General features: G+C 40.5%; 1 protein-coding gene across 1 annotated transcript in view; it reads left to right on the top strand.

Moving 5' to 3' along the window:
- The window catches only part of SND1 (staphylococcal nuclease and tudor domain containing 1), a 462700-nt gene that overhangs the window by 264684 nt on the left and 180034 nt on the right, over nucleotides 1-17982 (top strand). Inside the window, exon 14 of the mRNA XM_037836239.1 lies at nucleotides 17727-17799. Coding sequence (XP_037692167.1) covers nucleotides 17727-17799 — 73 coding nt within the window. The remainder of the gene's footprint in view (nucleotides 1-17726; nucleotides 17800-17982) is intronic.

Raw genomic sequence — 17982 nt, 5'->3', positions numbered from 1 at the left:
TGCTATAATGTTTAATGAGTATGTATAGATACTGTATTTTTTTTTTTAAGTTTTAGGTTTTAAGAAGAAAACAACTTCTCAATTGTTCATTTTGAGCTGAAGGAATGTAAGAAGATACTTGCCTGCTAAAGCATTGAACCGCCTAGAGATAATTGTGTTGAGCCATTGCTTTCAGACTGATGGTGGAAAAATTGGCTTCAGGGTCATTGCAGTGTTGCAGGTTAGGTAAATGGAGAGAAATTAACCACTTCCCCGAGTCTGTGAGGCATTGCCATAAGGCAATGCAGACCTCATAAAGAATTAGGAGAAACAGCCCATGTGAACTGTTCGTTGGGTTGCCCTTTGGAGCAGTATTGTCAGCAAGCCCCAGGATGGTGGCCCAGTGCCATCTTCTACATGCTAACTCCCAGTGCAGTGAAGTGAGATACAGGAAAAACTGAACACCTGCCAGATAGGAAGGGTGGTTTTGTAGCCATTAAAGAATATCAGTGCCTTAAGACCACCTGCTTTGTTTTAGTTTGTTGGTAGTTTGAAGCACTCCCTTCCCCCGTGGCACATGTTTCCTTAGCATTCTTACTTGCTTCTGTCACTCTGGGGCATGTCAAAGGTCTTTTTGTATGCATCTCCTGTCCCTTATCCTGCCTGTCTTTTGAAAATTATCTGAGTTTGGGGTTGTTTTCCCCTAGATAGATTAGCTGTATTTTTTCCAGTTGAACTCTGCATAATTTTATGCCTCTGTCGATGCAGTTCTGCCACCTCCCAGCTTAGTGTCCTCTGCAGATCTCATTAGTGAGTTGTTTACTCCTTTCCTGGGCCCTGAATAGAACCCCTAAACAAGAATGGCCTTGGTGTTGACCCCAAAATTCTCACTGCATGGACTGTCCCTTAACTACTGTCTTTTGTTTGTCATTCTCCAGCCACTTTTTTACCTTCAGTGATTGTGTACCAAACCAAGCCAGTTTGAATTAATTTCCCATGTAAGATTTCTTGAGGTGCTGTGTCTAATTCTTTAGCAAAGGCCAAATTAGTAGCATCTACTGTGTTCACATCAGTCATTCGTCCTGGAACTCTTCAGGCAAATCATAGGTAGATGAAGCTTGCACAGCCGTTCTCCCTAGTTCCTCCCCACAAGGGTGTCAGTTCCAGTGGCTATCTTTGTCCCTGACCCCTGGTTACCTGCTCTCTCTCTGGTAATCGCTAGTGATATTGGCAGTGGTGCTCAGTGCTCTTCCATTGACTGTGCTTTCCAGAGCACTGCTTGGCCATTAATCCTTTTAGAGAAACAGTGTAAGTTTTGGGGAAAGGGCAGCCTGGTAAGTTGTCTGACTTCTCGGGTCAGTGCAGCTGCCTTCCTGGGAGCTGATGAGCTTTCTCAGGGCCCTGTGGCCGCTGCTTCCTTGGGAAGGCAGTGTGATACCACCCTTTCTCAAATCCCTCTGATGAGAGCCCTGGGAGTGGTGTGTTATGGGCTCATTGGGAGACCGGGAGAGACAGACAGGGCGAGAAGAATACCAATTTGCATTTGGCTCACTGCTTTCCAGCATATCCACCTGTCTGCTGGAAACAGGCTCATAACTACCTCAGCAGCGCTGTTCAGTTTGCTGACCCTCCGAGGGTCCTTCATTCAGATGCCTGTCTGCTTTCGGAAAACCCTCATTACGCCTCACATACCTGGTACATCTAGAGGCAGCCGTATCGTTTATGTTTAAAGGATAAATAAATCCCCAATTCTGAAAAGGCGGCCTTCCTTTCTAGTTCATTTGTCTATCACCAGCTGCCTCCTCCCTCATTACCTTGTGTCCTGGCAAGATAAGATTTTGGCATTTTTGTGTGTAGTCTCAGGCCTTGCTTCTCTTGTGGGCTTCATTGAAATGCCCTTGATTTTGTCCCAGGATTCTGAGAGCTCCAGTATGTGTCCCCTGTATATTAGTAAAAAGATCTTAAGAGCAGCTGACCCACACTTCCTTGTGACCCTCCTGAACTCAGTCCCCTTTTTAGAGGCATCATATGGGCTCCTTAGGGAGTGTGACACGTCATTTCTTTTCTGTGCCAACCCTAAATTTTCATCCCTGTATTGACTCTTCAGTATTTCCATTTCTCATTTTCAGTATTTCCCAGTTAGCTGGCCTGTCAAATTCCTAGTATCAGTGTAGTGTTCTAAACTTAAAGCAGGGCTTTTGACCCCTTCAGGGAATATTTCTTGTATCCTTCTGAGGTATTGCCAAGATGTTGAGCCATTATTCTCAGGGCTTATCTTATTTTTTTAAGGTTTTACAAAATTTCTCATATACTCCATTCCATGTATGGTATAACATACCCAGCTTGGTTTCGCACAGGACAGAATGTGAATTGTTATAATAAGATATGCTAGATATCTTACAAGTGGGCTTGCTGTTGAGCATGTTTTGGACAATGAAGACAAGCCATCAGTGCATGGAGTCAGATCCAAACTTGGCTCTGTGCCATGTTTTTCTTGGTTATGGAAACACAGGGGATATGTTTGTGTGTGTCCTCCTGGAGCTTCCAATACCTTTATCTACAGAGGTAATATTTTAAGAATTCCTATCATCTGACTCATTACAGGAAAACATGTTCACAGTAATGTTAGTTCAGAGATTGAGGCTTCATTCCTTTAAGGCACTTCCTAATTCTAAGATTTTGGATTTCAAGAGAGGATGTATCTATTCAGAAAAGCTATTGATGCCCCACCTTGACTATGGAAAAGCAATTGTATTGAACAATCTGGTGTCTGGGCAGATTTAAATGAATTTGGATTCATTCTGGACATACTTAATGAGGTTAGGGTTATCTCAGGAGAAGAGAAAAGGGCAGGCTTTCTCTTATCTTGTCACCTGTATTCTATTTCTTGCCCAGCTCACCGCAGATTCGTAAAACTGGTGGCATCCTGTCTTTAAGAGGCAAGCATGAACCTGCCCACCTCGCAGCTTTGCCTTACTCTTCCCAGGCCCTTCAGGGGCTCCCCCGTCTCCCCCGGTTGAGTAAACCTTTCATCTTCCCCTTTCTTTAAAACAAACAAACAACAACAAAAAGTAATCTCCTGCCTTGCTGACTTCTACACCGTCAGTCTCCAAACCCTGCGTATGCCCAGTCCTTGATTAAAGTCCTATCAAATATCTCTTGCTTTCTTTCAATGTGGTCGACAGCACCCACACGATTGTAGGCGTCTCTCTGCTTAAATCTTTAGGAAGTCTGTGTTGGCATTTCCATCCCAGACTTTGATAAAACGGCTATAAATTTAGTAATTCTTTCTTTCCTAGGCCAGCATGAGTAGACAATGTTAAGCGGGAGGCTGTTTTAATAATCTCTCCTGGTGGTGCAGTTGCTGGGGGCTGTGGTAGGTTTACCAATTGCCATTCATTTATAACAGTGACATGTAAATGTATTTTGCACTTCCACTGAAGTGCTTTCAATACCAGTGGGAAAGAAGTGCTGTTGGTCTCCCACTCTTAATTTAGCCAGAGCAGCTCCATTTTTTTTGTGGCTTCCAAAGGAATAAAAAATTTTTTTCAAAAGACTTGTGCTTTAAAAAACAAAACAAACAAACAGAAAACTACTTAAAAAAAAATAGGGTCCTTCTTATATGTATCCTCAATTTTGTTGGCATATACGATTCTGATTATGAATGAAATGTAAAGTGTCACTTGCCCAGGCTTTTTATTGCTATGTTAAAACATCCACCTTAAATGGAAGAGGTTCGAGTTTGACACAACTCAGATTTGTTGAATATCTTGGTAAGAAAGTTTCATTTCCATGCCATTCCATTGAGAAACTGGGTATTGAATTTGAGTGTATTTTGAAATTTTATAATTGATGTATCCTAAACAGAGTATAGATTATATGGGCTAAGCCCTTCTACAAGAAAACTAACCATTCCTCTGACTGTGAAAAACAGTTGTTCAAGTCTGGTTCACCTTGCATCTGATGGCTTTACAATATTTCTTTATCCTCATTTTTCTTGAATGTATTCTGGTGAGCAAAAAAGATAAGATTCAATCCTTACAAAGCATGCCTTCTAGGAAGGACAAGTATTAAATAATATTAATAGTACCTCTGGATACTGCTATTTTTTCTGTTTCTTCTCTTTTCTTAGATCCTCCTCTATTCTCTCTATATATTATTAACACTAACTGCCTTACTTCTTTTATTCCGTCTGTCATTTCTGTTAAATTTTCCCATGAGAGCATCTCCCTGAAATTCATCTCTTCTGCCCAACCTCTGTCCTCTTATCTTCTCAATAGTTTAATGGTACAGCTTTAAATAAACCAAGATTTCTCACTTTCACTCTAATGACCTTAGGAAGTGAAAATTCTCTGAATAAAACTAGAACCTACTGAATACTGTTAAAAACAGCTTTGATTTGAAGTTCTTTGCTTTCTTTCACTGTTTAATTGTAGACTCCTGAAACACCAGGGTTTTGTAGGATTTTTAGCTGAAGCATCATAGAAAGGCAGGAATTAGGTGAATTATCCTACTACCCCTCTTCACCCAGCTGCATTATTATATCATGCCAGTATAGGTTGGAAACCACCACAGAAAGAAGAGACTGGCTTTTCTCTTAAATATCACAATGGCTTTCCTTTCTTCTTAACTCTGGAAACTGCACCCACCCATCTACCCACCCCCCACTACACTTTGGGCTTGCAGTCACATGTCATAGTCATGAGGTTGCTAATGGGATTCAGCACGTGTCTCTGTGTGAGGTTCCATTGTTGGGGAATGGGGAAGATCAGCTATTGCAAATGGCTGTGGTAACAGGAAAATGCATTGAAAGAGCTGGTGTGGGGAAGTGATTTGATGATACAGCTGAATGTGGGGAAATTTAGCTTTTCCCTTTCTTCGGAAAAGATGATGCACTCAACATCCAATAGCAGTAATCATCTGCATTTAAGCAGCACAAATGGCCACTTCTGGAGAGCTGTGTAATGTCTCCATTTCCAAATAGTTTTCTCCTTTAAGAAATTAGAGGGATCTATTCACTCCTCTCTTTTCATCCTATCCTCTTCCTTCACCTCCACCCCCAGTTCCTTCTGCTGTAACTCAAGCTGCGAGATTTGTCTGATGCTTGGAGTGAGGGAACAGGAGTAAATGTTGAACCCGTTAGGTTTATCTGCTCTCTTCTGTACAAAGCTATGGGCAGTTCTGCAGGTCATGGTCATATGATGAACTGGTAATAGAAGTTCTCCTTGCCCAATCTTTCCTGTAATCATTAGTCTGCACTCTTAGTTGTATTCCTTCAGGGTGAAACTGTTCTACACTAACCTTCCTAGATGATTTGATTCCCAACATCTTTTCAGGCTATGACCATTTTTCTGTCCAGAACAGCTTTCCATCTCTCCCATCTCATTGTTTTTCTTCACTAAGAAGCTCTTGTACCTTTCAGATAACCCTAAATATTTGATACATTTGAAGATTATCATACTGAGGATATAATTTCAACCTACAATGAGTTGTAACAATAAAGTGATTTGACCCTTGCCTTTCTTGTATGTTTGTTCACAGACTTGACTCCCCAAACCCAGTGGTTCTCAACATCCTTGTCACTTGGGAACTTGTTAGAAATGTAAATTCTCATGTCCTGCAGCCCTACCCCATCCCTGACCTACTGATCAGAAACTCTGGGCTTGGGTCCCAGCAGTCTTTTTTATCAAGTCTTCCAGGTGATACTGAAACTTGCTGAATTTTGAGAAAAAAAAATTTGAGAACCATTGTCCAAAGCAATTCCCTGACCAGTATAAAACAAATCAAAGTGTGTGTCCTTTTATGGCAGATTAACAGTTTACTCTTTATTGGAGTTATAATCATGGCTATAAGTAATAGAAAACAAGCCATAGAATGGACAAGCTTTGGATTTCTGTAGCATGTCTCAGCAGTGGATTTCCTGGGTTCACAGCCATGCTTATTCTCCACTGAGCCAGTTGAACAGCTCTTTATTTCCATTGACTCCTGCCTCTTTCCCCCTTCATATACTCTGCATTCATGGCTCCTTAATTCAATTCCTTTCGAGTAGCCTCCACCAGCTCTCAGCTGATTTCATGTAAAATCATCTTGAGTGTCGCTGTGCTTTTGGCTCATCTGCAAAGTCAGGTGACTGGGAGGGTCAGAAAGCAGAGTCTGGATAATTAATCACTGATACATCAATGCACAGAATTTTTAGATGCTTGAGGAAGGGGAAATCCACTTCATAGCTTTCTTTCATTTGTAGGATTCTTTGCAACTAAATTTCTTGTAAACTCCCTCATGCATTTCTGTTTTATCCTAAGTTGCCTCTGATACCCCCTCCAGCTTTGCATCCAGAAATTGAGGATTACTTTCCATTCCTCTTGTTTTTGCAACAAATTCGGAGTGTGAAATCCTTAGAAAATGGCAATGAATCTTTTCCTGTAGGTTCCAGTAAATGTATTTCGTGTTGGAAAACACTATTTTCCAAAGTGTAAGGCAAAAAAAACTGTCACTTTTTACTCAGTCAAAAGACATGTTAAAATTTTCTGTAGCTGATTTGTTCATGTGACAGTAGCAAATATTTTATCAGGTGCTTAGGGATAAGAAGAAATCCTTGGTTTAGTGGTGAGTTGGCTGAGCAAAAAGCATTGCAAACAGAATTGCAAGAGTGGATGTGGGTAGTTGGGATGTATAGGCAAAGGAGACTTAAATCAAAGAGATGTCTCCAGATAGAGTCCTTGAGACAAGACCATATTCTGCCTGGTTTGCCTTGGGAAAGGGAGAAGGAAAACAGAAATACTGCTTCCATCCCTTGTGACACAGCAGTTCCACGTCTATGAATTTATCCTAAAGAAGTAATTAGAGAGGTGCCCAACAGTTTATCTAAAAGTTATTCCTATGGTATTATTTATAATACTTCAAATATTTTATTCATCTAAATATCTAGCTATGGGGGGTTGATTAAATTATGGAACATGCATCATATAATGATTTACTGTACAGTTATTAAATGATGCAAAAAATTAATGACATAGGGAAGTGTTTATTTAGCTATCGTTTCCAAGGGAAAGAAGGCTACAAAACTTTTTCCACCATGATGCTTTTTTAAAAGCATAAGTGGATGGGATATGTGTGTGTATGAGCATTCGGAAAATACGTTAGTGGTTCTTGTATCTTGGAATATGATTGTAGATCATTGTTTCCCTAAGATCTTACTCTGTTGGACATGTATTGCCTCTGTAATCAAGACCCCCCCCAAAGCTATAAAACCAGTATCACTGAGGCAGTTTTTAGATGTCATTGAATCTTGTCTTGGTTTGCCTGAATTGCTATCACAGATACCACAAACTGGTTTTTGGCTTAACAGCAGGAAGTTATTGGCCCACGGTTTTGAGACTAGAAGAAGTCCAAATTCAAGATATTGGCAAGACTTGCTTTATTCTGGAGTCTGTACATTCTGGTGCTGGCTGCTGACAGTCATTGGGGTTCCTTGGCTTCTATCTCTGCCTCCCATCACACGGTGATGTCCTCTCCTTTCTGCTGTTCTGGTTTCTACTGACTTCTGGCTTCTTCCTGCAGCCTTCTCCATCTTCTGGCTGCTGCTGTCTTCTCTTTATCAGGCTTCCACTATTATGGATTAAGACCCACCCTCATTCAGTTGGGCCACACCTTAACCACAAATAGGCCTTCAAGGGGTCTTATTTACAATGGGTTTACATCCACAGGAATGTTGATTGAGAGAGCCTAAATTGTGTATGTATTCAATTTACTACATATCTAATTTCACCTTTCAGAGGCCTTGTCCTCTCAAGAAGACTTCAGATTAATAATGACCATTCCTACCTATCTCTAATATTCCTTTGATCCTAATCTGGGGCAGTGGAGTTCATGTATCTTTTAGTAATTGGGTTTCCCATGGTCTCTAGCATTGGGATGTTGTTGATTTCTGCCACAGAAGCCACAGGCTTTTCCCCCCTCTCTTACCTAACCACTGTCAGACTTGCCACAATAATGTGTCCTTCTTTCCTCCTTATATTAGTTTTAGACAAGACGATGGCCTAGAGTTCTTCATTATTGCTTTAACTGACTCATTAATCCATCCACCCCTCCTTGACAGTAGGACTCCATTTCCTCATTCTGATTATATGCTTGCCATCTTTTCTGTCTTTCTTATCAGTAATTCTAATTTTCATTGAAAATGTAGCTGCATGTTATTAGCCCGTCAACTACTATTCTGCATCTGTACCTGCTCTGTATCTAGTTTTCAGAGTGTCAGGACCCTGGTGTTTTCTCCAGCTACCAAGGCACCAGTAGAAAAGCCAAAGGAATTGTTTATTGCTGTCATGTTTCGTTGGTATCTGTATTTGGTTCATGCTGAAATACCATTTTTGCCAATGTGACCTTAAACCCAGTGACAGGTGCTTTAGAAGTCTAGCAAGTTATTCACTCTTAGTTCTGTTTTTTAACCTTTCTGTTAGGATTATTTTCCTTTCTCCTTAGTCATTTATGCTTTATTCTCTGGTAGGAGTTCCTTACAATCCAGCCACTTGGTTATGTTTTATTGTTTATGGTGGTCAGAGCTTTGCCTCTACTCACTGCCATTCATGTTGTTGCCCATCTTCACCAGTTTCAGGAGACTTGAGCGGGGATCTGATGCTTTTGTTCTCGGTGCACCTCTGCTCCTGCTGCTCTCAGTGGGCCAGACTCTAACTTCTTCTGCCCTGTACCAATCCTCGTAGGAAAACCAATGTGAGACCTGGAGCATATTTCTTAAAACTGTGAGTCCAAGAGAGCCAGCAAGCCTAATTCTTTTGTCCTAGAATCACTTTGGCATTATCTGTGTCTCCAATTTGAAATATTTTGGCATTCTGCGTTAGATTAGTCCATCACAAGGCATTTGCTTAGCTTTACTAGTCACACCATAATTGAACTTGGTAATCCCAAGTTTGTATAATTATGTGAACATAGCTCTGTGTTAAATGCCGTAATGAATACTAAGGGACAGGATCTTAACCCTCAAAGGGCCTGTAGTCTAGTCATACTAGACTGCAACATGAGTTCTCAAAAAAAAAAATTATCATTTTGCTCCCCCAACTTATACCCAAAACAAAGCCCACCAGCCTCTTGTATCAAACTGCAATATACTATTAACACTTGAAATAGTATATTGCAGTTTATAATTACATGCTGAACTGTGTGATATATACTTATCACTTGCTGTAAGTCTACAGATTAGTAACAATTCTTTACATACTGTCATGTGGACCTTGGGAGGACAGATAGGGTCAAGGGAGAAGCAAAAGCCTAGGAGGACACTCAAGGTGAACAACAGGCATGTGGGAAACATGGAGGAAACAGACCTAATGGGATTAGAGGGAGTAATGAGGAAATCATGTGAAGACATAAACAGGGGCCACACTGTGGAGGCTCATGAAAGCAAGCATAAGAATTTCAACTTGATACAAGAGGCTGGTGGGCTTTGTTTTGGCTATAAGTTAGGGGAGCAAAATGATGATTTTTTTTTTTTTTTTTTTTTTTGAGAAGTCATGTTGCAGTGGTGTGCAATGTCAAATCAAAGTAGTATGTAGTATCAAGAGGGATTGAGTAAATTTCATTAATATATTCCTGAAGTCATCTTGGGAGACATTGGCAAGGGCTTGGACCAAGATGGTTACCAAAGGGCCAAGTGAGCACAATTGTAAGGAAAAAAGTATTGTCTGTAGAGGATAAAGCAGAAACCAAGTTAGGGAAATTTTGGTCCCTAGTTACCAGGAATGCATTGTTAAAGGAGAATTATGGATGAGGAGACATTTTCAAGGGCTCCTCATCTCTCAGCTCTACAGCCTCCCTTGCCCCATTATTTCCCTGTTAATCTCTCTATTGTATGCCATTTCTACTTCCTGTCACTTTATTTTCTTTAGATTTCTTTTTCATATGATAGTAGGTCATTTTTGCTTAGGACTCTGCTGAAAGCCCCCATTCCCCAGAAAAATTCATATATGTAATTCTACTACCATTTTGAGGAAGTACATGGGTAATCCCAGCATGCTAACTGAAGTCATCTAGGACCCCAGGTTAAAAATTCCTGATAGGACAACTATTTTATGATCATAGTAAGGTTGGCTCTAACCATAAGTCCTTTGGCATTTTTTGTAAACTCACCATAATATTTCTACTGAATAACGGTCTACCTTCCCTGAACTGAAATTAACAGTGTGGCCACTTTTGTTGGCACAACATGGACTGTTGTTACATGTCAGTGTAACAAGACTGCTTGGAGAAAATCAGTCTTTGGGTTTTTTTAGGCTCTTGTAGGACCCAGCCATTTTTATTCTAACTTTAGGACTAATGCTTACTCTTCTGAAGACTGTTAAAATGCCTTCAGAGCTCTTTATTTTGTTCTCCCTAGTTCATGAAATTCAGTTCAGGTGAGATTTTTTTTTTTTTTTTTAAATCTTCATTTTATTGAGATATATTCACATACCACACAGTCATACAAAACAAATCGTACATTCGATTGTTCACAGTACCATTACATAGTTGTACATTCATCACCTAAATCAATCCCTGACACCTTCATTAGCACACACACAAAAATAACAAGAATAATAATTAAAGTAAAAAAGAGCAATTGAAGTAAAAAAGAACACTGGGTACCTTTGTCTGTCTGTTTGTTTGTTTGTTTCCCCTATTTTTCTACTCATCCATCCATAAACTAGACAAAGTGGAGTGTGGTCCTTATGGCTTTCCCAATCCCATTGTCACCCCTCATAAGCTACATTTTTATACAGTTGTCTTCGAGATTCATGGGTTCTGGGTTGTAGTTTGATAGTTTCAGGTATCCACCACCAGCTACCCCAATTCTTTAGAACCTACAAAGGGTTGTCTAAATTGTGCGTAAGAGTGCCCACCAGAGTGACCTCTCAGCTCCTTTTGGAATCTGTCTGCCACTGAAGCTTATTTCATTTCCTTTCACATCCCCCTTTTGGTCAAGAAGATGTTCTCCGTCCCACGATGCCGGGTCTACATTCCTCCCCAGGAGTCATATTCCACGTTGCCAGGGAGATTCACTCCCCTGGGTGTCTGATCCCACGTAGGGGGGAGGGAAGTGATTTCACCTTTCAAGTTGGCTTAGCCAGAGAGAGGGGGCCACATCTGAGCAACAAAGAGGCATTCGGGAGGAGGCTCTTAGGCACAATTATAGGGAGGCCTAGCCTCTCCTTTGCAGCAACCGTCTTCCCAAGGGTAACACCTATGGTAGAGGGCTCAACCCATCAAACCACCAGTCCCCTATGTCTGTGGTCATGTTAGCAACCATCGAGGTGGGGTAGGCCAATAACCCTGCATTCTCCACAGGCTCCTCAAGGGGGCACTACATATTTTTTTCCTTGTTTTTCTTTTTTTTTTTTTAAACTTTCCTTTCTTTTTTAAATCGACTGTATGAAAAAAAAAATAAAAAAAAAAAAAACATACAATAAAAGAAAATTTCAAAGAAACCATAACAAGGGAATAAGAAAAAGACAACTAACCTAAGGTAACTGCTTAACTTTCAACCTGTTCCTACTTTACCCCAAGAAAGTTACCTAATATAGCAACATTTCTGTGAACTTGCTCCTACTATATCCATCAGAAATTAACAGACCATAGTCATTCCTGGGCATCCCAGAACGTTAAATAGCTTATCTGTTCTTCTGGATTATTGTTCCCCCTTCCTTAATTGCTCTCTATTGCTAGTTCCCCTACATTCTACATTATAAACCATTTGTTTTACATTTTTCAAAGTTCACATTAGTGGTAGCATATAATATTTCTCTTTTTGTGCCTGGCTTATTTTGCTCAGCATTATGTCTTCAAGGTTTATCCATGTTGTCATATGTTTCACGAGATCGTTCCTTCTTACTGCCGTGTAGTATTCCATCGTGTGTATATGCCACATTTTCTTTATCCACTCATCTGTTGAAGGACATTTGGGTTGTTTCCATCTCTTGGCAATTGTGAATAATGCTGCTATGAACATTGGCGTGCAGATATCTGTTCGTGTCACTGCTTTCCGATCTTCCGGGTATATACGGAGAAGTGCAATCGCTGGATTGAATGGTAACTCTATATCTAGTTTTCTAAGGAACTGCCAGACTGACTTCCAGAGTGGCTGAACCATTATACAGTCCCACCAACAATGAATAAGGATTCCAATTTCTCCACATCCCCTCCAGCATTTGTAGTTTCCTGTTTGTTTAATGGCAGCCATTCTAATTGGTGTGAGATGGTATCTCATTGTGGTCTTCATTTGCATCTCTCTAATAGCTAGTGAAGCTGAACATTTCTTCATGTGTTTCTTGGCCATTTGTATTTCCTCTTCAGAGAACTGTCTTTTCATATCTTTTGCCCATTTTATAATTGGGCTGTCTGTACTATTGTCATTGAGTTGTAGCATTTCTTTATATATGCAAGATATCAGTCTTTTGTCAGATACATGGTTTCCAAAAATTTTTTCCCATTGAGTTGGCTGCCTCTTTACCTTTTTGAGAAATTCCTTTGAGGTGCAGAAACTTCTAAGCTTGAGGAGTTCCCATTTATTTATTTTTTCTTTTGTTGCTTGTGCTTTGGGTGTAAAGTCTAGGAAGTGGCCATCTAATACAAGGTCTTGAAGATGTTTTCCTACATTATCTTCTAGGAGTTTTATGGTACTTTCTTTTATATTGAGATCTTTGGTCCATTTTGAGTTAATTTTTGTGTAGGGGGTGAGGTAGGGGTCCTCTTTCATTCTTTTGGATATGGATATCCAACTCTCCCAGCCCCATTTGTTGAAAAGACCATTATGACTCAGTTCAGTGACTTTGGGGGCCTTATCAAAGATCAGTCGGCCATAGATCTGAGGGTCTATCTCTGAATTCTCAATTCGATTCCATTGATCTATATGTCTATCTTTGTGCCAGTACCATGCTGTTTTGGCAACTGTGGCTTTATAATAAGCTTCAAAGTCAGGGAGTGTAAGTCCTCCCACTTCATTTTTCTTTTTTAGAGTGTCTTTAGCAATTCGAGGCATCTTCCCTTTCCAAATAAATTTGAAAACTAGCTTTTCCAAGTCTGCAAAGTAGGTTGTTGGAATTTTGATTGGGATTGCATTGAATCTGTAGATGAGTTTGGGTAGAATTGACATCTTAATGACATTTAGCCTTCCTATCCATGAACATGGAATATTTTTCCATCTTTTAAAGTCCCCTTCTATTTCTTTTAGTAGAGTTATGTAGTTTTCTTTGTATAGGTCTTTTACATCTTTGGTTAAGTTTATTCCTAGGTACTTGATTTTTTTAGTTGCTATTGAAAATGGTATCTTTTTCTTGAGTGTCTCTTCAGTTTGTTCATTTCTAGCATATAGAAACATTACTGACTTATGTGCATTAATCTTGTATCCCGCTACTTTGCTGAATTTGTTTATTAGCTCTAGTAGCTGTATCGTCGATTTCTCAGGGTTTTCTAGATATAAGATCATATCATCTGCAAACAATGACAGTTTTACTTCTTCTTTTCCAATCTGGATGCCTTTTATTTCTTTGTCTTGCCGGATTGCCCTGGCTAGCACTTCCAGCACAGTGTTGAATAACAGTGGTGATATCGGGCATCCTTGTCTTGTTCCTGATCTTAGAGGGAAGGCTTTCAATCTCTCACCATTGAGTACCATGCTGGCTGTGGGTTTTTCATATATGCTTTTTATCATATTGAGGAAGTTTCCTTCAATTCCTACCTTTTGAAGTGTTTTTATCAAAAACAGATGTTGGATTTTGTCAAATGCTTTTTCAGCATCTATTGAGATGATCATTTGATTTTTCCCTTTCGAATTGTTAATGTATTGTAATACGTTGATTGATTTTAAGAAAATGATTATTTTTTTTCCTGTACAATTTGAAATTTTGAAATTGTTTTCTTTTGTTTTTGTTTTTAGAAGATATTTATACTACTGCTACATTTCCTGCAATCCCTCTTTTCACATCCTACCCCCTCCCAAGGCAGCCACCAGTTAGTCATAATAAGGTGGGGTGCCTATGGCTTATTCAATATCCTGTCTGTATTCTGCCTGAGTTCAGGACCACAAAACCTAAGAGCCAAACTCTGTTCCTTTGCAGGGTGTGTTGAGATTCTGGTCCTGTTGTGCTGAGGCAGTGGGAATGATCTTGCTTTAACATAGTCCTTGTCTGCCTTTGTGATACCGTAAGTTTTATCTTCTACTGGGAAGGCAGTAGCATCTCACCCATGAGAATTTCCAACTTTGACATTTAAAAAAAGAAGTATTATCCAGTGACTTGAATGGGATTCATCTCTAGCCCTGTAGCGTTCTACAGCCCTGTGGCTTCTATAAGCAGCCTGGAAAGCTGAGTTTTCATCCCTCTTTTGCCCTGTTACCCTTTTATGTATGTGGTCATACACTGACTTTTCCTGACTGGTGATGATTTTTGTCCATTATTGACACTGCTGGTCTTTTACCGTCTTTGTACTGCTGCTTCTTGGAGAAGAAAACTGCTGAGAGGAGCAGGCTGTGTTCTGAGCCCCCTGCTTCCATTCTCCTGACCAGCCAGAGCCTTTGTGAGGAAGCAGCTATTAAGCAGACACAGCAGGAAAAGTTTAGAAGTCCGGAGCTTCATTCCTTGCTCAATGAAAAGGGATGGAGAGCTGTGGTTGCAGCCGGCAGGGAGAGGCAGTGTCGGAAGGGAAGTTTAGTGTTTGCTCTGTGGAGAAGGTATGAAGGGAAGCAATCCTGGCTACCGGACCAGGACTCCCTTGTCTCAAAGGACAGATTTCCACAAACATGTCCCTGATAAACTGAGTTATGTAAGATGCAGGGGGAAAGCCCAACTGAGAATGGGTGGCAACAAGGCAGCACCCTTTGTTTTCAGCAGGACCTGGATCTCCACATTTTTGTTTTCCCTTTTTTCCACTCTAGCGCAGCCGTGTCTTACACTCTTCTGAGTCCTGAGTCCTGTAACAAGGACATGTATTCCCTCTTAACAAAGAACTGTGGAAAACCTGCCTCTGTTAGATTTTGCTCCTTTCCTCTTTGAAATACATGCGTGGACTCCTACACCAGGGCAGCTCCCCCAGAGGCTATTTTAAGTAGAAGCTCTTACTGTGGCATCAGCCTTCCATCAGGCTCAGGGAGTTCTGGTGATGGCTCACCCTGCGTCATTTCCACAGCGGAAACAAGAACCAAAGCAGCCTCACACAGGAAAAGAAATCCAAGATGAATTAAACCATTTAGCTACTTTCTCAGAAATCCCTTACATTTTTGGCAGCCTGGGTCTGGTGTACCACTTAGGCTTTAGAGCACTCTCTGGGTGGGCCTCATTTTAACTTTATGGTTAACTACCTATTATTAACTTTCAATGTTGCTTTGATTTTGTTAATAACTAACAAAATAAGAACTTTCTCAGCTGCCTCTTTCATGTGTCTCAAATTGATCTAATTTAACAATCACATCATTCCTTAAGTATGAAAAAATTAAGTCTTTGAAGGTTTTTCCAAAATTAATGCTTGAATGCAAATAAGTATCCTTTTTTGGAAGAAAGCAGAACATAAATAAATAAGTTGCTTTTATAAAAAGACTTAATTTCAAAGAATTCTGGGTTGTGTGTGTGTGTGTGTGTGTGTTTAATGTCATTTGTACACTATTATCTAAGTTTTCAGGTTTTGGTGGTTATTTATTTTTCCCTTTTGGTAGCACTTTCCCTTTTTTGTTTAGTGTTAAAACCTGGATTTCTGCTTATGGCAGAGAAGTACTTCAGGATCACAGAAAGAAAACAGAATTTAGTTTACCACCTTGGTGCTTTTGCCTCCAGAACCTTTGCTTTCCAACTTACTCCATCCAGGTCCTGTTCCATTTTCTTCACAGTATATAAGATGCTCCGCAGCCTTCAGGAAAGGCCATGAGTTCAGCTTGAACATGAATCTGTCCGTTTATAGGGCAGGTCTATTTATTTGGGTTGTCCTTGTTTTTAGAAGAGGATAAGGCCGTAGGCATTTTGTACCCCAGAGGACCTATAGAAAGCTTAGCAGCCTTACCTTGAAGGGAAAGTGAGTTTCGATCAGGGTGGAAGTGAGCTTGCCTTTCTTGACGGAGCTCCATTCCTTAGGCTGTATCTTAGAGTATATAGTAGCAAAATTGGGAGAGCCTGGAGGAGGCAGAGGAGGTTGTAGAAATAGGATGCAGGAAGGATATAAAGCAGGCTTTGGAAGGTAGAAAAGTTGGACTGTTTGTTGGCTTCTAGCCAGTGGTTTCCCATAAAAACCACCTGCTAGTCCTCTCCTGTTAGCTTGGAAATCCCAAGGGACAAGGGGCAAAACTCAAGAATCAGCCTAAGCCAGTGATCACTACATGATCCCTAGATGAAAAATCACTAGATTTCTAAAGCTGAAGCCCTTGATTCAAATTCAGGAGGAACCACGGGATTTAAAGAACTCGGAAATCTTTTCTTTCAGTTCGCAGTTTAGATCAGAGTGAATGAGTGTATGATTTTTTTCTCTTTTTAATGCTGTACTTTCATTTCTTACCCCCTTGATGAAATAGATAGTGAGGAGAGCATTTGTTTGTTTCTGAACCGAAGGCATTGCAAATCAGTGGAGAGATCCCTGGATGGAGGAAGGGAGAGGGGTGTGTGGCTGTAAGGAATATGACTGTTCCACTTCTCACTGAGAAACACCCATCGCATTTGGTTTATGTGGGTTTGATTTAGAAAGGTAGGGCCCTGAAAGTAACCCCCGCAGAGCAGTGTCTCTACTCCTGGTCAATAAGTGAGAGTCTGAGTGGGAAGAAGATAGAGACGTGGCTGCTAGGGTGAGGGCGCCACACATACTGACCCTGGTCTGGGCAGCTTTCTCTCCACTTTCTTTGGAATTCAGACACTGTGAAGAGGTCAGTTAGCAGAGCAGATATGCTCCCAAAGCTATTCCTCTCTTGTCCTAAACTCAAAACCATTCCCTGCTTGGAGCCCTCACAACACACGAAGGTTTTATCTCATAGTGTAGTGACTTGGTGATTTGCCAATCAGCTTTTACCCTGTGGTCCTTCATTGTTACGAGTGGTCATACCCAGTTATGCTTAGACTTCTATCCCTGAAGCTACCCTCTTGAGGGATTAAAAGATAAAAGATAGGAGATTATAGCATACCAAACAGTGGTCAGATCTATGGCATAATCCCAGAGTCTCCTGTTTAATCCACTGTTATTACAACCTGAGACTGATTAAACTTGAGGCTTAATGTCAGTTATGTAGTATTTGTTAATTTTTTTCCTACTGTTAACTGACTTTTCTGTACAATATTGCTTCATTCAGGGCAACTTATCTTTTTACCTGGGAGGAACTTATTTCCATTAGAATTGGAACACTAACTACATATTTTGCATTTAAAATGCTTCATGTGATTAAACCCTGAAAAAAACGTTATTACTTCTGTTTCTTACAAGTGTGCTCTTCCAGCTGATTCTTCTTTTGTGCCTGGAACAATGCCTTTAATTTGGAAACAAGTACAGGAGCTCTTTCCTATTACCAGGCACACTGTTAGCTGAAACTAGCAGCCATGTGCTGGTAAGTAGGCTTAGAAGAAGAGCGGGTTTATATCCTCCCCTCTACCAACTACTCTTGCAAAGTGGTGTACTGCGTAACTTGTATAATGACAGATCACTGTTTTAACCACTGTCTCTTCTCTCCCCCATTTTCCCACTCTCCTTCCATTATGATTTTTATCTTAATCAGTTGTTTTCTTCTTCCTTTACAGAGCTATTAAGAATGGCAAAGGATTGCATAGCAAGAAGGAAGTGCCTATCCATCGTGTCGCAGACATATCTGGGGTGAGTCTCGTCCCTGAAAAGAGCTGTATGGCTCAGAGGCACCAAGCGCTTGTCTGCCTGTCACTGAAGGACTTCAGTTTATGTGTGTTTTCTGTATCTTGTTTTCAACCACTGAATGACTTCTTCCAGGGCTTCTGCCTATGCATCTAGAGTAATCCTGTTTTACATCTGGAAAAGCAGAAT

Source organism: Choloepus didactylus, chromosome 5 (genome assembly GCF_015220235.1).
Source record: "Choloepus didactylus isolate mChoDid1 chromosome 5, mChoDid1.pri, whole genome shotgun sequence".
NCBI lineage: Eukaryota > Metazoa > Chordata > Mammalia > Pilosa > Megalonychidae > Choloepus > Choloepus didactylus.
The sequence above is the reverse complement of the archived record's forward strand: the minus strand, read 5'-3'. Positions and strand labels throughout refer to the sequence as shown.